The 20,067-nt window shown below is 33.0% G+C and overlaps 1 protein-coding gene and 1 long non-coding RNA gene across 15 annotated transcripts in view; one reads left to right on the top strand and one right to left on the bottom strand.

Moving 5' to 3' along the window:
• Positions 1-6,970: 6,970 nt before the first annotated feature.
• The window catches only part of LOC18110418 (uncharacterized), a 99,819-nt gene continuing 86,722 nt past the window's right edge, over positions 6,971-20,067 (bottom strand). For 3 of the 14 annotated variants that reach the window (XM_052451351.1, XM_052451348.1, XM_052451360.1), the window contains 2 exons: positions 8,510-8,650; positions 6,971-8,266 (listed from right to left, as the gene is read on the bottom strand). In XM_052451351.1, the coding sequence (XP_052307311.1) occupies positions 7,196-8,266; positions 8,510-8,650 (1,212 nt within the window). In that variant the 3' untranslated portion in view covers positions 6,971-7,195. Of the gene's footprint in view, positions 8,267-8,509; positions 8,651-8,762; positions 8,908-9,771; positions 9,876-20,067 lie in introns of all 14 variants that reach the window. The other 11 variants (XM_052451352.1, XM_052451350.1, XM_006388670.3 and 8 more) reach the window with 6 other exon arrangements.
• On the top strand, positions 13,083-14,010 carry LOC127905080 (uncharacterized). Its single transcript, XR_008058742.1, has 2 exons — positions 13,083-13,528; positions 13,870-14,010. It is a non-coding gene; the product is annotated as an uncharacterized LOC127905080 (long non-coding RNA).

Raw genomic sequence — 20,067 nt, 5'->3', positions numbered from 1 at the left:
CCATAAATTTATACAAAATAAAATCGTATAATATTTAGATTGAATTAATTTTATACAAAAAAATACAATTAATATTTAAAAGAGAATACATGAAATACATAAGAAATTATAATAAAATCAACAAGCAATCCAAATATATAACAAAGATAATACAAACTCAAAAAAGACATAATAAAAACAAACACATATAATTAACACTCAATTACTAGTTTCTTTGAGTGTTATAATCATTCCACATGGTTGATGCAATCATTTCTCTTTTTGTTATCAACTCCATATTCTCTTCCCTCTCTTCCCGTTGACTTAAGCTAATTGTTCTTCTAATTGGTTCACTTTTCGAACATATTTCTTCCATAAGAAAGTCATAAAGATAAACTCCCATTACATGATTATGAATAATACAACATGCAAGCACAACATTCATTTGTGTTTCATAAGACCAAAAAGGTTTTCCATCAATTGGTCTAAAATGACTCTTTAAAATACCAAACCCTCGCTCAGTAGCGGTTCTTAATGAAGAGTGTCAAAGATTAAATAGCTCATTTTTATTTTCTGGTGAATGTACTGTAAACTCATTCAAGTGGTATCGAACTCCACGAAAAGGAGAAATGATTCTTTTTCGAATACCGTAATCAGCATCACCAAGATAATATTTTTCTACAAATAAAAAATAAAACCTATTACTATCTTTATCTAATTAGACAATTTATATGTTTATTGCATATAATAAATATTTAATTTATACCTTCTAGAATTTTTAGACCACTAGGTATATAAACTTCCTTCCTATCCAGCTAAAATGTGTATAAACTTCAAATCAAAAGTTAAGCTGCTAAAACATTTTGTGTTGTTTCCTCTTTTCAACCTCAAAACTTTCCTTGAATTTCAACAGGAATATTTGCAGGAACATGAGTACCATCAATTGCTCCCACACAATCCTATATAAACATGAAAAAATAATTTATAACTTTTTCTTCTAGATGTAATTAATTAATGTATAAAAATATTGGTATTGTTCTCTTACCTTAAATAAGGATAGAATCTACGATTATTCATTATCTTCGCGGGAACTGTATCCCTTGGGTCTTTAATAAGGTGTTTGTATAACTTAAGAACTGTTTTTAACACAATTCTAAAGTAACGATGGATAGTTTCAACAGACCTATAATATATACCACTAATAAAATAAAATTTTTAGTTTCGGCTTATAATTTGTAAGAACACAATTACTTGCTCCCTAATAGACACATTTTGAGTTGATCGTAATAGATCACGACTTGTGAGAACATCACACAAATTATATAATACCACTGGTTTCATACGAATTTGTTTGACGCAATGTCTATCATCTCAATTCAAAATGCTATTAATATAGAATTCTTGTTGAGCAATTACATTTATACGTGGTTCTCTTGGTATATAAATTTTATTTCTTTCTCGTTCAATAATAGCTACTCCTGTGGCTATAATAGTTTCATACGAATTTGTTCGACGCAATATCTATCACCTCAATTCAAAATGCTATCAAAATAGAATTCTTGTTGAGCAATTACATTTATACATGGTTTTCTTGGTATATAAATTTTATTTCTGTGGCTAAAACAGTTACAGCTGCTCATATACATGCTGCATGAATAATCTTACTATCCGTAATAAGAAAGTGAAGTTTTCTGATAACGGAACCTAAAAATTTTAGGAAAATAAACATTAAAAAAGCATATCAAATACTTACAGAATCGATACAAGAAATTATAATCAAACTGACACACATTATAAATTAAAAAGCTAGAAATAAGAGGAGCTGACAATGTATCATAATTATTGCAATGATATTTGATTCCATAAACAAACAAGGCCTTAAAGTGGATTACTAGTTTGACAGTAGATACTGAATGGTCAAGTTGGTGGTAAAGTTTGGTAGTAGCCGGTGTGCACACATATGCAAACAAAATGGCTTAATACCATAATATGGTGAGAGTTCTCAATCCTTATATTTTATGGTTTGAAAATATAATTTTCTTGCAAAATTCACTCAATCCCTTTACAGTTTCATGTTAACAAACTGTTTGTGCTCTTACTTGCCCTCATTTATTGGTACAGACCGAGATTAGTTTACTGCAAAGGGTTTCTCATCCAAACATTGTAAAGCTTTTGGGTTTTTTGTCTTGAAAATGAAGAGAAGATTCTTGTCTATGAATACATGCAAAAAAGAAGCTTTTAGACTACCAAATATTTTCCGTAGACTACCATTTATTTTCCAGTAAGGAGAAAATCAGTTATTCTTAATTTGAAGTTATATACTGCAATAGTAATCTCAACATTGTATAACCTTATTTTTGCTCATAACACACATGTTTTTCCTGGTATAGAGAAACCAGATTGAGTACTTTCATGGGAAATTAGGCTTAAAATTGTGATAGAAATTGTTGAAGGACTATCTTACTTGTATTCATTAGAGCACCCAATAACTTTTAAAGATATGAAGAGTCTACCACATAAATAATTCCAAACAATAGCATCTAAGATTTTTAAAAGCAAAGGCCGTTCAATTTCTTATAAGCATCTAAGATTGAATCAACAAACAAATTAACAAGTAAGATCCTGAGATCTTATACCAAACAAAGCATGGGATTGTTATGTTATTTTTTCCCCAAAAACCAAACAAAACATGAAAAACACAGTAAATTAACAAGATCACAAGATTTATGCCACAATCACAACTACAAATCCAAACAAAGAAGAGGAAAATAAAAGCCAGATAATAGAGAGACATTTGAGGAAAAGGGTTACCTAAAATAAGATGATTCAATGCTTTAATGGAGATTGTTGCAGATAACAGAGAATAAAAAGGGAATTATTATGATGATTTTTTTTGTTCCAGTAAAGAGATTTAAGAGAGAGAGATTTGTAACAACCACATAAAAGTGTTTTTTTGTAAAGATTTCCAGTAAAATTATTTGAGACAGAGAGAGATTTTGTTCCAATATCTGTATGTCAAAATGAGATGTTTCTTTGTAAAGAAAAGAAAGTGTTATCCAAGGATAAGAAAAGGAAAACACGTTCTAAGCATTAAAGTTTAACTTTTCCTTTGACTAGAATTTATTTTCCTTTAACTAACTTTCCATAAGTTTATCGAACATAGGAAATTGAGGAAAATAATTTTTTAAAAAGTATTTTTCTAGAAACAAACAAGGCCTTCAACTCTAATCTCGAGCCTAGAAAGCTAAAACCATCATAATCCTTACAAGAGTATAGAGAAGAGACTATGGCGAAGACTACATTTTCACAGTATCAAAAGAAAGGCATATCCATCTATTATCTTGGTTTAGAAATAAGAATCAAGCACAATAAAAACCTTTTGATTTGACATGATCATCCTATATATGACCACTTAGGATCATTATGGTATGGTATATGAGATTGCATTCTAATTAAAACAAACCATTATTTGATTTTGGAAGGAAAAAAAATTGAAAGCAAAACAGCAGTACTGCATACTTGGTTGTCATTGACCAAGAGAAAAGGAAGAACACAACTCTACCAATTGACGAAGAGAAATGTAACTGTCACTCAAATTCTTGCTAAACATTGAGCTTCACGGATTCTAACAAGGCTATATTGCAAAGACTGCAAAATGCAACAGAATTATGACAAAGTGCAGAATGGGGTGATTTATAAACAGTGACAACTAAGGCATTGTACTTTATCTAGCAATACATCCATGGAAAGCCCTTCTTTTCATTTTGTATGCTTCCTGTTAAAGAACCATCTCAACCCAATAGCTTAAACTGTTAGGTGAGGTCCCAAGATATGATTTATATTATTCTCTAACACACCCCCTCAAGTGAAAGCCCTTTGGGCTTGAAACTTGCACAGGCCCACATTACCTTGTGTTTAATTTTTATCAAATAAATGAGGATGATGAGATTCGAACTCGAGACCACTTGGTCATTAAGGCTCTGATACCATTTCAAAGAACCATCTCAACCCAATAGCTTAAACTGTTAGGTGAGGTCCCAGGATATGATTTATATTATTCTCTAACACTTTCTTTGGCTAGATGGACTGACACCCTTCAGCCTTTTGTGATCTTCAAAGAGAACAAAAATCATCTTTGAGATATAAGAACCCTAATGAATTCAACAAGAACTGCAAAATTATATTGGCACGTCATGTGCCCTTACTAAAACAGGTAAACTATATTAGATAAATATCTCCTCAAGACAGTTATCACAGTTCTATCTTGATTCTTAAACGCTATTCTATATTGCTTACTATCCTGTCCCAACATCATTAATGATATTCTCCTCTGTTGATGCATAACATTTTTGGACCAAGGAACATTGGTTTCTGGTTTCTCTATAATACAAAAAAGAGCATCAGTTTGATCATCACTGTAAATTACACCAGCAACTTCCGATCGAAGTGGTCCAAGAATACCTGTTATCACCAGTAAAGAAAATGAGACATGTTTGTTAATGTACATGGCTATCAAATACTAAACAAGGATTAAAACTAAGGGATATTCTTTTGATATATATATATGGATTACAATGCCTGTTGAAGAATATCAACCCACCTTTAATGATATTTAGGGTTTCCTAAACTTGTCAGGGATGGCCAGGAATCCATCCAATCAAGTTTACGAACATGAATCATTCCTTGGTAGTTTAAAATTTTAGAATCGGGATTGACATTACTTGCACAATTATCAATGATTTCATCTCCACGGTCTGTAGACAATTACAGAAAGTAACTTGTTTAAGAAAATGAAATCTTAAGCATTTCTAACCCTTCTCTGTCCCTAAGCATCTGTCTTTTTTCAAAAGACAACATTTTAGTGAAACATTAACCAATCCATTAAAGCTCGTTGGTTAAATATGATTTTCCAATATGAATGTTCTGCTAATATGACATATCAAATGATATATATATATATGTGTGTGTGTGTGTGTGCGCGCGCGCGCGCGCGCGTGTAGATCCAAAATCCTACTGATGCAATAAGGCGAAGAAAGTTCATAAACGCATTTTCAAATGGACAATCACCATAAGATGAACATAAATAAAGAGGAGCACAAACACCTTGGGCTGGTGGGAGTAAATTTTCCATCACCACAGCTAGTCAAAAACAATACATGAGACCTTGGATGATCCAACAACAAAAACCTAATCAAGTAATAGAAAAGTGCATACTCCAGTGAGTGAACCTTAGATGATCCACAAAAAAAAACTATAAGGATAATTTAAGATAGAACACATTTACTGATACATGTTATAGAAACTATTTTAGCAACATGTGCAAGCAGCATACTGACTAGCCCTGGCAAACACAGTGAAATTCGGGTAGAGAACGTTTAAGATAGTTGAATTTAGAAAATAGAAAACCCACAAGAGATATACGATGTGCTCATACAACTGACTTGGCAGATATTAAGAATCAGAAAATATTCCACAGTAAACTTATTTCCACGAAACTGCATTGGTGGATCTTTATCATTCTTTCTGCATAATGCACTGCAATTTTTCAGTGAATTTAAAGGGGGAAAAGTGGTGGCCATTGATACAGTCACCGGATAAGAAGCAGAAGCAACATGATTAATTCACTTTTGTGTGGCCATCAAATCAAAAGTAACATAATATTTTTGACATAAATGTTATGAAAAGCAGTGATCAGCATACCCAGGTGGGCTTCGCTCATCACCATCTAAATCTTGGTTCCCCGTTCACGTTTAGATTTCCCAAGGTTTCATTTTCTGCTGAATCGATGCAGAAGATTCTTACTAGGATTACAATGGGTACTTGAAGGTTGTATTTTTTTTATATTCACACCATTACTTATTGAGTAAAAAATTTAAATATTTATAAACTATTTATTAAGTTTTGTATATTGAATGCGTATCTGTTATCTATTATTATTTATTAATTAATAAAAAATAAAATAATTAACATATACATGTGTGTATTTTATATTAATATTAAGATATGTATATATTTCATATTATATTAAAAAATCTAAATATTCTTTAAATATATTTATATAATATAAATATATATATTTTGGCTTAGGTTTGGACGGTTTTCAAGTCGGGTTTGATAATATACATATCTTATCTATTATTAATTAAGTCAAAAAAATACCCATCCATTCAGGTCAGATCGAGTTAATATTTATCAGGTTTTGATTAAATTTATATTATTTTTTTAGTATTTCTCAGTATTTCAATATACTGGTATAAAAAATAAAAAATTTTAAAAAAATTATATTTAAACATTTAAAAGAAAAGACATTTTTAAAAACTAATTTTTTTTAAAATACCCACTGAAGAAACTCGGCATCTTAAGCTTGAAGTTGAAGAAGAAATTTTCATTTGCTGAGTCTCAATTAGCCCATAGTGATAAGGGCTCATTTTACACATACATGGTAGAAGATGTTTCTATATTTTTTTTTATTTTTTTATTTTAAATTAAATTTTTTAATGTTTTCATATCATTTTTATATAATGATGTGAAAAATAAAAAATAAATATTATTTCAATATATTTCCAAACAAAAAATATTTTAAAAAATAATCATTACCACAATACTAAATATAAACTTAGTGGTGTTGCATGTTCAATTATTCAAAAATGGTTTAATCTCTTATTTAACTGCAATTAATTTTTCTTTTGTGATACTATTGGCTTGGGAAAGAAAATAAAAATAAAAGAAAACAAATACCATTTATCCTTGAAACTCAGAAAATGGAGAAAATTAATCTTCATCCTAGTCTTTAGTCGTTTCCTCCAAATGAAATGTACGTAGGTGTCATCAATTAAATTATCTAAAATTATTCTTAACTTTGGATCAAGCATAACTTAATTAGATCTTCAACTTTAATATTTTATTTTATTTTAATAATTCGAGTCCCTCAAACTATTTTTTAGTAAAAAAAATAAAAATAAGTTTTTATTAATTTTGACCGCATATGATATGATAGTTTAAAAAATATATGTACGATAAAAATAAAAATAAATAAACACAGACTCAACCTTCCTTCAACATAAAGAAAAGCAATCTGCATAGCCATCAATGTAGCTTTTGGACATGTTTTTGAGTAATATTAAGGAATCAAATGATTTTTTTTTCCCTTTGTGCCTTTTAAAGAATAGAAAGAATGCTAAGTGAGCTATCTAATAACCTAATGCCATCTTTTTAATTATCTTCCCTTAAGAGCTGCAATCCGAGCTGCCAATTCATCATAATCTGGGAGGTTGGGATGCACACGACCAGTCATTATATCCGGCTCTGCTGAAACAGCTCGACCAAGCCTTGTTGTTCCTGATTCTCGCAGGCTTGATGTTCTGCCAGTTGGAAGAGTTAATTCGGATATTACATTTCTGAGCCTTGAGGTTTTAGCAACATCATCACTTGCTTGGCTTGAAGGAGGAGGTTTTATACAAGGACTCGATTTGCTCGGTTCATGAGGTGAGTCTTTCTTACCGTAATGCATCAAAAGTCCATCCATTACCTTTTCTTCTTCATCCCTTTCATCATCATCATCTGTTTTTAGGATTCTAGAACCTCGTCTAGGCTCTTCTTGCTTCATAGTACTTGATTTAGTCCTGGCAGACTCATCGCTTTCAATACTGCCAACCCTTTCACGACCTGGCGGGGGCTTCAATGGTCTTTCAATACTGCCAAAATTTTCGTGTCCTGGTTGTGGCTTCAATGGTCTCCTTCTGACTGATCTCGGTTTGGGCTTGGTTTCCTTGATCGAGTCATCTGCATTATTAGCTTCCTCTAGAGCAATTTTATCATTTGGTTGTGGGGTTTCTTCGATCTTGCTTTCTTTCTCAATTGTTGTTCTGCGGTAAGGGGGAGGAATAAATCTATAGGAAATGGGCTTCTTGCTATCTACTTCATCTTCTGAAACACTTCCTACTGAACTTGAACTAGCTAGTAGGCTATCTTGGTCAGTGCTGTCTCTCCTGCTGACTGAAAGCACTTCATCTTCACTGCTGCTTTGCAGTTTGTAATTTTCGTCACTGACATTCTTTCTTCCTCGATAGGTGAAAATCCTTTCATCATCTCTTTCCTGGAAGGTATGCACCCTCTTGTCATGTACTTTGGTGCCCGAGTCATGGCTGTCTCTTTTTGTGCAAGCGTCATCCTTGTTCTTTACCCATTTGTATCCGTCATCATCATTCAAGCTGTTCCTTTTTGTAAAAGCATCATCCTTGCTCTTCTTTGGCTCATATTCATCATTACGTTCATGCCTATGCTGGTCCTGCAAAAAAAAAAGGCCATGCTTGTTCTGATTATGAATCGGTGAGCAGATCTTCAAATGCTTTCAAGCAGTAAAGCGTGTAATGTCCAAAAAGCATGCTTGGAAGGAAACTTGGTCGGAGACACAAGTGACAAGGCTTCCTTAATTAGCAGAAAATATATTTTGACACCACATTTCCAAAATCTAGTCCATTTCCCTTTTCAGTATTGGCATATAATAACTGGGATAGTCCAGGAAGCTTACTTGTTGAGGCGGGGGTGGTTTAAAGAGTTTCTGTTCCAAAGACTTCGAATTCCATTCTATGGAGAACTCTTGTGCTATGTCGTGCATTAACTGAAGCTTCATCTCTTCTGTGATAGACTTCGGCTTCAACATGTCAACAAACTGCACATCAGTAATCAGCCACATCAGTACAAAAACCAAGATGATCCCAATAAATAGGCCCGGGCCTATATGATTTATTAGTAAATAATGAAGATGAACTATCTGTTATGACCTCTTTATTAACTAATGCTTCAAGAGGAGGTCCATATCTATTAATGAATACAGAACGAAGATCTCGTAGCTCTGGAAATTTAGAAAATCTTGCTGCGGCATATATTAGAGATTGCACAGCTTCTTTGCATTCCTCGGGGCATTCCCTGAATCAGAAAAGGAAAGTAGAAAGTACGTGTGAATGACGTACTAAAAACAGTCGATTTGAAAATGGGAACTGAGAGCATGAAAGGTACTGAAAGCCAAAGATTTAGAAACGAGTCAGCCTGAGGGCTCACAATACTATCATAATAGCATACGACAAACTAATCCTTCTAGTTAATCCAGTGGTTAACTTGAATGAACAAAACTAAAGTTCCCTTTTGTTTTAATTTTCTGTTGCTACAACTAGTATTTTCACTGATATTGCCTTTTCCAGAGGCCAGTTCCCAAAAATTTTAGCCCCTGCCACCCCCAGTAACCTGTGTCTACTGGTAACAAAATTCATAGAACTGGTAAAAGATTTCATAGACACTGGCAAAAAATTAGAAGTCTTCTAGGTTTTGATAGATATCAGGTAGGAAGCATTAGCTCTGCCGCAAACAGGTTTCAGTTTCACGGAGCTTTACTTTTATAGGAAAAAGGAAACAGGTTAATTGAAAGTGCTTATGTTTGTCTTCCATATTCAATCAAGATCACGTAACATATATTTAAAGCATAATTTACATGGTACATAGCACATATCATGTAGTAGCAGAAATTCGAGAAGTACTGGAAGCACTCGTATTAGTTGATTACAGCTACTACACATGGATTATTGACTCTTGCTTTTGCTTACCATTCCTTGAAAACATTCTGTGTTCTTCAATTTCATTTTTTTCCGGTTAGATGACTGTATTAGTAATTTACATTTTCTCTAGTTAATTGGCTGCATGTAATATAGAATGTGAGAGAGATGATGCAAAAAATAGAAAGAATTGATAAACAATAAAAAATAGGTAGTCAAAAGCATGTTGAATAGCAAAGCATACTTCTGCTTGTTCATAAGGGAAAGATTGCTCGAGATGCAATCACAGAGCTGCTCAATGAAATTGTAATAGATTATCATGTTTTGCTCAGCCAGAAGCCCTTCTGCCTGCTCAATAAAAACAAACTGTTTACCATTTCAAGTCTCAACCATTAAAGACTAAGAAGGTGCATGTGGAATGGATGGTATGAACAAGACAAGAGCTGCATGTCATGTGAATCAAGGCAGCAATGTAAAAGAAATTGGGGAAAAAAAGAAAAACTAACCCTGCAAAAAGCTTTGTAAGCATGATCAGTTCTAATGAAACTACCAGAAATTCGCTTAAAAAAAACAGAATTACCGACGGAATAATTCTGTCAGTAATTTACGGTGATAATTACCGACGAATACTTTTCTGTTTGTAATTCAGTCGGTATATACCGACAGAATATTTCGGTCGGTATATGCCGTCGGAATTACAAACAGAAAATAAAGAATTTTAAAAAAAGAAGGCGGTTCGCTGACGTGGAAGTTTTTGCGGGCGATTTTACCGACAGAATGACTGAGGGATTCAAATTGGGATCTCCGTACAGTGACATGACCGATTCACCGTCAGAATTGCCAACGGAATCACCGACAGAATGAGTCCGTCGATGATTCCATCGGCAAAAGTTAATATATTACCACTCTGCCGATCCTCTCCTCTATTTCTCCTTCTTCTTCCCCATCCCAACTCTCCTCTCCCAAACTGCAAACAACTAGCCCCCAAAAAAAAAATCTTCCTCTTCTCAGCACATGTCATATTTCTTTAAGTTTTGTGGTCACAACATCCATGTTTAGGCATTGTACTTTATCTAGCAATGCATCCATGGAGAGCCCTTCTTTTCATTTTGTATGCTTCCTTTGGCTAGATGGACCGACACCCTCAGCCTTTTGTGATCATCTTTGAGATATAAGAACCCTAATGATCCAACAACAAAAACTATAAGGATATATAAGATTCAAGATAGAACACATCCACTGATACCTGTTATAGATACTGTTTTAGCAACATGTGCAAGCAGCATACCGACTAGTCCTGGCAAACACTCTGAAATAAATTCCTGTCGCACAAGAAATACTCAGAATTCGGGTAGAGAACGTTTAAGATATATTGTTGAATATAGAAAATAGAAACCCCACAAGACATGTACGATGTGATCATCCTCTATTTAAAGACCAACCTCTTGTTTTTATGTTTTCACATCAAGAATTTTTTACAGATAAAGAGATATCAAAGGAACTTCTTACTTCGGGGGCAGAGAACCGCAATTCATTTCACGTGATTTTTTTTCCATGGAATTGTTTTTTTTTTTTTTTTTGATGATGCATCAAAATATGGTGATAGTTATTTTTTAATGTATTTTTTATTTATAAATATATTAAAATAATATTTTTTAAAATTATTTTTAATATTATTATATTTTCAATATTCTCTAATTTCTCTTTCTTTAGAGAGTTAGAATTAGTTTTTTAAGCTAATTTTTCATTTGGAAGACATAAAAGAGTCTCAACTTCTTTGTTATATATATATATATATATGCCGGGGCCTTTTCCTCTTCTTGAATAACATGATATTTGATATAGGAGGAGTGCAAATCGAATAAAAAAATAAAAAATAAAATACATGGTTATAATTAATGAGATCATGTATGCTGAAATTTACGAATTTAATTTCATGATGTGTTCTTGCACTAAAATTAATCTAGCTAGCTCATAAGGAATGCGTTATGATTATATGCTTCTGGATTCGATTATTCTAGCAAACATTATATTCACTCTTACCAAAGTCCAAGCTTTTCTCTCTCTCTCCCTCAATTAGGTTAGCTTGCTTGTTTGCAGAACGAACAAGATGTCACAATTATTAAAAAAAAAAAAAATTAATGTATAGATATTTTTTTTATTAAAAAAAACATGGAAATTGCTAGAATATCCTGACCTAAGGCAGGAAATCACAAGTTCCCTCGGTCTCATCATAAATGCCCCTTTTGAATTTTTTATTTTAGAAAAAAATTAAGATGATTTTTTTAAATATTGAAACGGTTATTTATTATATTAATCTAGGTTTTGTGGCTTAACTTGTCAAATCCGCAACTTAAACCATTAACTTCACACTAAGTTTTAAATACTTTGGTTTTTTTAAAATATTTTTTATTTAATAATATAATACAAAAATATAAAATATAAACAAATAATCTTTCAGTCATGTTGAAGATAAGGGCTTGGAAAAAATTCCATGTTTTCCTTTTTCTTTTTCATTATTAAAAAAGTAATGATAAACACTGGTAGGGATGTCAATTGGGAACATGGAAGAAACCAACTTTTTGATTATCTGCAGCGTTGTGGTGCAAGGTGGCACTCGCACCACAACGGGTGAATACAAGGATAAGCAGAGCATTCTTATATGATGGTCACGGGAGGCTTACATGGTCGTTAACTTCAGAACTCGTGGGATTAGTCGAGGTGCGTGCAAGCTGGCCCGGACACCCACGTTAAACTTAAAAAAAAAAAAAAAGATAAGCAGAGCATGTAGGTTTGAAAAAGGAATAAACAGAGCATGTTTACATGTTTCTAGTATAATTAACTAGAGAAGAAAAGATAGTTAATATTTTATTGAATACGATTGCTCGAGGAACTATTGAAGGATTCGTAAGACGGTGCTCTTCTAGTGCTACTGCCTTACGTCTCTGAACCGTGTGCCACGTCAGAGATAGGTTTCTGTAGAAGGAATTGAAAGGGGCATATGGATTTGGGTTTGGTTTCTGTAGAAAGAGGCGTTTGGTTTATGTAGAAAGAATTGAAGGAGACATATGAGTTTGGGTTTGGTTTGGTTTCTTTAGAATGAAAGAATTTTGACTGGGTGAGGTTTTTTTTGTTTTCAAAGTATAGATAAATCAATAAATAATTAACATGTAATTATTATTTATTGTTTTTTTTATAAAAATCAAAATTTAATCTTTTTTATCCGCAACTATATTGGCAACAGCAAATTCATTGTTAATTCTTAATATATTAATTTATTTTTTTGTATTTGATTTTGCTTTGCTAAATTTGTTATTAATATTAAAAAAATAATATATATATATATATATATATATATATATATATATATATATAATCTGTTACTAATATATTGCTAAAATTATATATAAATTATTCTGATACCAACATGGCAACATCAAATCCAATGATCTTCATCTTTTGTTTTTTAGTAGTGGTACCTCCATGTTCAAATCCAGTGATTATCATCTTTTGTTTTTTAGTAGTGGTACGTACCCCCATGGCCCCATGTGATGTATGACAGCGCCAGCCCTAAAGTTCCTTATTCACATAGATTCAGAAAATCAAATATCCACAGGTTTTCATATCCTTGAATACAACTATCTACCAACCCTGAGTTCTTCAAGTGACGTACGGCTCTGCTGCGTGGGCATTGCTCTCTCTATATATTTCATATCCTTCTCTGAAAGCTAATCAGAACCATGATGAGTATCTTCAAGAGACCTCTCTTTCTTGTGTCAAAAATATCCACCATACTTTTGTTTCTGATCCTTGTGGCCGGTGTTACTCCTGTGATTGCAACCTCCAAGCAACCAAAATTCCGAGCAAGCAGCATGTATTCTTCACAAAGTAATAGTCCCGTTCAGCCATCAGGACCTAATCCTTGCAGTTTCCTGCCTGGATCGGGCCACTGCAAACCTCCCAAGTGATTCATGTTTCATGCATAATATTGTCCACTCGCGGTACGTTTTTTAAGGAAAAGAATGCAATTTTTTTTTTGTTTTTACTTTTTGATAATTCTCTTCTTTCAAATCTTGCGATTTGTGGTTGTATCATGTTAAATGGTTATGTTTTTACGACATTAATATTTTTCTTTATAGAGAAACTGTAGAATATACAGAAAAAGATATGTTTCTTTCATAGAAATACTACTCTCCCTTCCTTCTTGTACCTCCTATCAATATAGACTATATTTGAGTTTTGTTTTATAATTATTTCTTTCTCTTAATTTCTGACAATCTTGTGATCTCTCTGGATTTAGACTGACCATGTTTTTTCTCTTTCGCTTACATATAAATTTCAGGATATATATCATGTCGATGATGGAAGTGGAAATCACGAGCACAAGTGGGCAATAGAGAGTACTGTACTGGCAAGGAGAGTTGATATAATGAATCCTTCTGTATGCAAATTAATGATCATTAATAAATATTTCTTTCCCTAATTGGTGTTGGTTTGTTCATCTTGGATGCTAACGATGCAAATATCATATTGAGTGTTGAATTAACCAGGATGTTTATTGAAATATTGGATCCTCAGTACATATGCTGAAGGAATTTTTTATTTTTAAATTAAAAATGAATGAGCAGTAGTACACGTGGAAAGTTGACGACACATCACATGCACCGTGTTGACTATTGAGGTCTTTGATAGCTCGGGAGTATATGAGATCGATGGTGATAAAAGTGCCATGCGTCCTGATTTTCATACAGGGAAAGTCCGGGTATGTCTATCTATTATCTGGGTTTAGAAATAAGAAACAAACAGAGACAGTAAAAAATCCAAAGAGGAGATGTTTCAGGGAAGAAAGTTAGAAAAATACCTTCCACCATGTCACAAGGGTGTCGAGATGTATGTATTAATTTACATTTAACCAAGCATAAAAAATACTGAAGAAAAAAACATGGGGAGAGAGTGGGCAATGGCTGACTGTAGCAGCTGATGGAATCGGTATGCTACCAAGTCCAGCCATTTCAATTTTAGACCATAAAACTCTATAGAAGAAAAGAGAAACAATGGGACACGAAAAATTAATTTTCTTGCGTAGTTCATGATTTGCCAAAGCTCTACATCATTTCCTATCTCATGCTCCAACACATTGTGGAAGTAATGACAGGTCAAAACATTTGCTTCCAAAACAAATGAGAAGATTGTCACTACTAGATAATTGATAAACACAAATAAAAATACCGAAGAAATTTTTATGTCAGTAGTATATTGCAATAATATTTACTGACCGAATTTTTTATCCATCGGTAAACACGGACATAAATATTCTCATGGTATATACCGAGGGAATCGCAGTAGGAAAAAATAAAATAAAAAAAGGCAAACAATACGATGACGTGTAAGTTGTACATACGACGTTACCGACAAAATTATTTCGATGGTAAAATTCATCCATGAATATCTTAACGAAAAACTTTCGTCGATATATACCAACGACATTACGGAAGTTATTACAAAGGACTCAAGAAGGAAAATCATACGATGACATGATATTTCTACCAACAGAGTTACCATTAGAATAATTATGTCGGTAATATTTAATTTATGACCTGGCGCTCGACTCTCCTCCCCCCTCCCCCATTTCTACTTCTTCCTTGTCCATTTTTTTCTACAACAAACAACCACCCCTCCCCCCCCCCTCAATCTCAACACAGCTCAACTTCCATGAACGTGACTAGGTTTTTTTTTATATATCTTTTGAAAGATTCTAATGAATCATTATAGGATGGTTGCATAAATCACAGTAAATTATCGGTTGTTGCATAAGTATTTATCATTAAGTCATATAATAGGTTGAGTGAGGCCGGTCATGTGAGAATTTTCGAATGAATGAGAAACATTTTATCTGAAGGGAACATGCTGAAAGAGAAATTATAGGCTGCTAAGTCTATGATGAAACCCCTTGGTCTAGAATACCAGAAAATTGACATGTGTCCAAACTTCTGCATGCAATACTGCCTTGAAAATGTAAAGCTGACCAAGTGCAGGACGTGTGGGCATTCTCGTTATAAACCTAGAACTAGCAGGGGAAGGACTCTTGTCAAACATAAAAAAAATTAGATACTTCCCAATCATACCTAGACTGCAAAGGTTATTCATGTCACCAAAGACTGACAACATTTTTATCTTACAGATTACAACTCTTGGATATGAGCCAAGCCTGGGGAAGCTTTTTGTGAAAATGCACGGGCGAAGTGATGACCGTAAAAAAGGGGTGCACCAATTCGTGGATAGCCAAGCTCAACACTTTATGATATATTGGTTTTCAACCATTTTTTTCTTAAGTTATTATTTACTTGAATTTGATGAATTTATTTTTCATTTTCAGGAGACATATAATAGCTGGTTGAATGAGAGATATGAGGATAATCCTTCGACCCACCCGGATATTGATCCAGATTTGTGTTTGGAGGTAGGATGTATCCGGTGGACCCGATAGAAATTGGATGTATGGACTCTTTAACACTACGACTAAGAACTTGTAGAAGACTTGTAGTGTTTCAATTATTGGATGCTCGCAATTAATCTTGAGCACTCAATCTCCAAAGTTCATAACCTTGTTATATCAAATAGTATAATAATGTACGAATCATCTCATTGAAAAATATGAACAACTCTTTACGGATTATGAAGAACTCCACTGAATGGTAATGGATATAAGATCATAGATGAGTGGTACATGTGCACCCCATTATTGGCCCCACGGTCCTAGGAACGACCAGCCTCCTCCTTCTCCTCTAGCGCAGCTTCTATTCTAGTTTCATTGTATTTGAACGTATAAATTTGTAATAAATATTTGATTTTTATATTAAGATAATTGATTTTTAAATATTTTAATTTTATATTAATTTATTTTTTTAATTATTTTCTATTTCTGTTTGATAAATATTTTTTTAAAAAATATATTTTTAAATTATTACTGACGGGGTTACAAACGGACTTATTCCGTTAGTATATTCCAGAGAGATGGAAAAGAATTACAAAAAATATCAATGCTACTGTTAAGTCAGTGACAAAATCAATCCGTCGGTATATTCTAGAGAGTTGAAGAAGAATTATTGTAAATGCCACTACAACTCACTGATGGAATTACATATGATTCTCTTGTCGCCGATATGCTAAATAGTACTAGGGCATTACCGACGAACTGAAGCGGGTAATTATTTTCTGGCACGCATGGTCCTTTTGTAAAGCCAGCGGTAAATTTATTCAATTTACTAACAAACTAGAATTTACCGATGATTGTTTTTCTGACAAACATTCTCAGCCCGTGATTTTATCGATAAAATAATCATAGATGGAATGTTAGTATAAATACCGACAGAAAAAATATTTTTCATCCATAATTCCGTCAATAAAATAATCACAAATGGAATGTTAGTGTAAATACCGACAAAACATTTTGTCAGTAAACTATTAAATCTGATAGTGTTTGTATAAGGTTGTCATTCTCTACATCACTACATTATGAACTTGAAATTTAGCAATGGATTATATCAAGTCAACAGAAGCAATAATATGGAGACAAACTCCATTTCCTCCTTCCAAGATAACTTTGAAAGTGTGAATAACAATTTCCCACAACATCAAGATCATCTAGATTGAAGTTTTAGTTTTTTCCCAATGCCAAGTACAAAACCTAAAAAAAAAAACAGAGAGAAATGTAATTATCACTCAAATTCTTGCTAAACATTCAAATTCAAGGATTCTTACAAGGTTATATTGCAAAGACTGCAAAATGCAATAGAATTGTGACAAAGTGCAGAATGGGGTGATTTATAATCAGTGATAACCAAGGCATTGCACTTTATCTAGCAATGCATCCATTGAGAGCCCTTCTTTTCATTTTGTATGCTTTTTTTAGCTAGATGGACTAGCACCCTTCAACCTTTTGTGATATACTAAGAGAACAAAAATCATCTTTGAGATATAAGAACCCTAATGAATTCAACAAGAACTGCAAAATCATATTGGCACATCATGTGCCCTTACTAAAACGGGCAAACTATATTAGATAAATATCTCCTCAAGACAGTTATCCCAATTCTATCCTGATTCCTAAACACTATTCCATATTGCTTGCTATCATGTCCCAACATCATTAAAGATATTCTCCTTTGTTAATGCATTACTTTTTTGGACCAATGGACATTGGTTTCTCTAGAATATAGAAAAGAGCATTAGTTTGATCATCACTGTAAATTACACCAGCAACTTCTGCGGTGGTCCAAGAATACTTGTTATCACCAGTAAAGAAAACAAGACATGTTTGTTAATGTACATGACTATCAAATACAGTTCTTCTCTATACAATGATTAAAACTAAGGGAGATTCTTTTGATATATATAAGGATTACAATGCCTGATGAAGAATATCAACCCACCTTTAATGATATGTAGGGCTTCCTAAACTTGTCAGGGATGGCCAGGAATCCATCCAATAAAGTTCATGGACACTATTTCTTGGTAGTTTGAAACTTTAGAATTGAGATTGACATTACTTGCATAATTGTCACTAATTTCATCTCCACAGTCCGTAGACAATTACAGAAAGCAACTTATAGAATTGAAAGGAAAACTTACTAGTGAGAATTCGTTTTTTTATCCCCGAATCGATTACTCCAGCACCACTTCAATTACTAGAACCAAAGTGATATTCCACAGTACGAACGTGTTTATAAATCTTGTCAAAGTAATACAGAGAGTCCAAGATGGGAGAAGAGAGAACTATTATTCAACAAATGAAAAACTAAACCTTTTCATATGGGTTATGTCCCTTTATATATAATTAGAGGAATCGGTTACTTCTTTTAGTACCTCCTCTAAAAACTTTGATCAGGTCCATCCATCATATGGGTTATATCCCAGACTTGATTAGTTTTTATCGACTCCATTTCTTCTTCTATAACTTTAATCCATTCTCTTGCTTTAAAACTAGATAGATCATGACAAAATGTTTTAGGCTCTTCAGCATCTTATAGAGCAATCATAAACGCTTCCCCCTCAATCTCAAATTGATGACGAGGAATTGGTTCATGAATGCTTCTTCAAGGTTGAGATTGCTCATGATCTTGCTTCATGAAAGTAGGAATAAACACAAGATCACTCCCACTATTTCTAGAAGGATTAAAAGTTTCTTCTAAGTCCTCTACTAAATGGCTTGTAGCTCCATAATCTAGATTTTTTATTTTATATAATTGAAAATCTTTTTCAACCTCACCTATCATTGGAAAAACCTTTTCTAAGAATATAACATCATGCGATTCAATCTCCGTCACTTTTTCATTAGCCTTTTCACCAGTAAATACAAATCCTTTGGAATGTTCAGAATATCTTATAAAGATACATTTCTTCCCCCTAGGACCAAGTTTCCCATATTCATTAGAAGTATTGTGAATATAAGATGCACACCTCCATGGATGGAAATAACCTAGATTAGGTTTGATGTTATTCCATAGTTCATATGGGGTGGATGAGACATATTTAGAGGGCACACGATTAAGTATGTAAGCAGCAGTTAACAATGCATCTCCCCAAAAGGAAATTGGTAAGTTAACTTGCGTCATCATTGACCTAACCATGTCAAATAAGGTTTTATTCCTCCTTTCTGCTACACCATTTTGTTGTGGAGTATAAGGAATAATTAGTTGTCTCGTTATATCATTTCATCAAAAAAAATTTTAAATTATTCAAATAGGTATTCACGTCCTTGATTAATTCTTAAAGCTTTGATCTTGATGCATAGTTTATTCTCCACCAGATTGGTGTATTGAATGAAGCAATCCAATGCTTCAGACTTATTTGAAATCAAATAAACATGACCAAACCGAGTAAAATCATCTATAAATGTGATGAAATAATTTCCTTCATGTCTTGGCCTCACATTAATTGGGCCACAAATGTCTTAATGAATAAGTTGTAATGGACTACTAGCTCTTTTAGCTTTACCAAATGGTAATCTAGTTGCTTTTCCAGTAAGGCAATGCTCACAAACGAGCAATTCCTTTTTGGTAAATGATTTTAAAATACCATCTTTTGCTAATCTATGTAATCGAGCTTGCCCAATGTGTCCTAATTTAGCTTGCCAAGTTATGATATTACTATCATTAATAGTGCTCGAATTTTGAACAACATAAATTGAAGCATAATAATTAATAGATACATTAATGGTGTCTAACACCATAAAACTATTTAATACAAAACCAAAACCATAAAAAATATTATCCAGATATATTTTTACACAACTACCAACAAACGCAATATTAAAGCCCGATTGGAGTAAAGCAAGAACAACACAAGATTTTATCGAACTTCTAGAGCGTAGAGTATATTATAACGATAAAGTGTGTGACTGCCCTGCAAATCCAGTTTGCAGGTACCGATTCCAAGCACAGCAACAGAAGCTTTATTTCTCATGTATATGTATCTACTTCCCTTTGGAATTCAACAAAATTTCATAAAGGTTGTTCAATCCCTTGCTATGTGGTCAGTT

The sequence above is a fragment of the Populus trichocarpa genome, chromosome 3 (genome assembly GCF_000002775.5).
Source record: "Populus trichocarpa isolate Nisqually-1 chromosome 3, P.trichocarpa_v4.1, whole genome shotgun sequence".
NCBI classification, from domain to species: domain Eukaryota; kingdom Viridiplantae; phylum Streptophyta; class Magnoliopsida; order Malpighiales; family Salicaceae; genus Populus; species Populus trichocarpa.
Note: the sequence above shows the minus strand (reverse complement) of the source record. Positions and strands in the feature narration are given on the sequence as shown.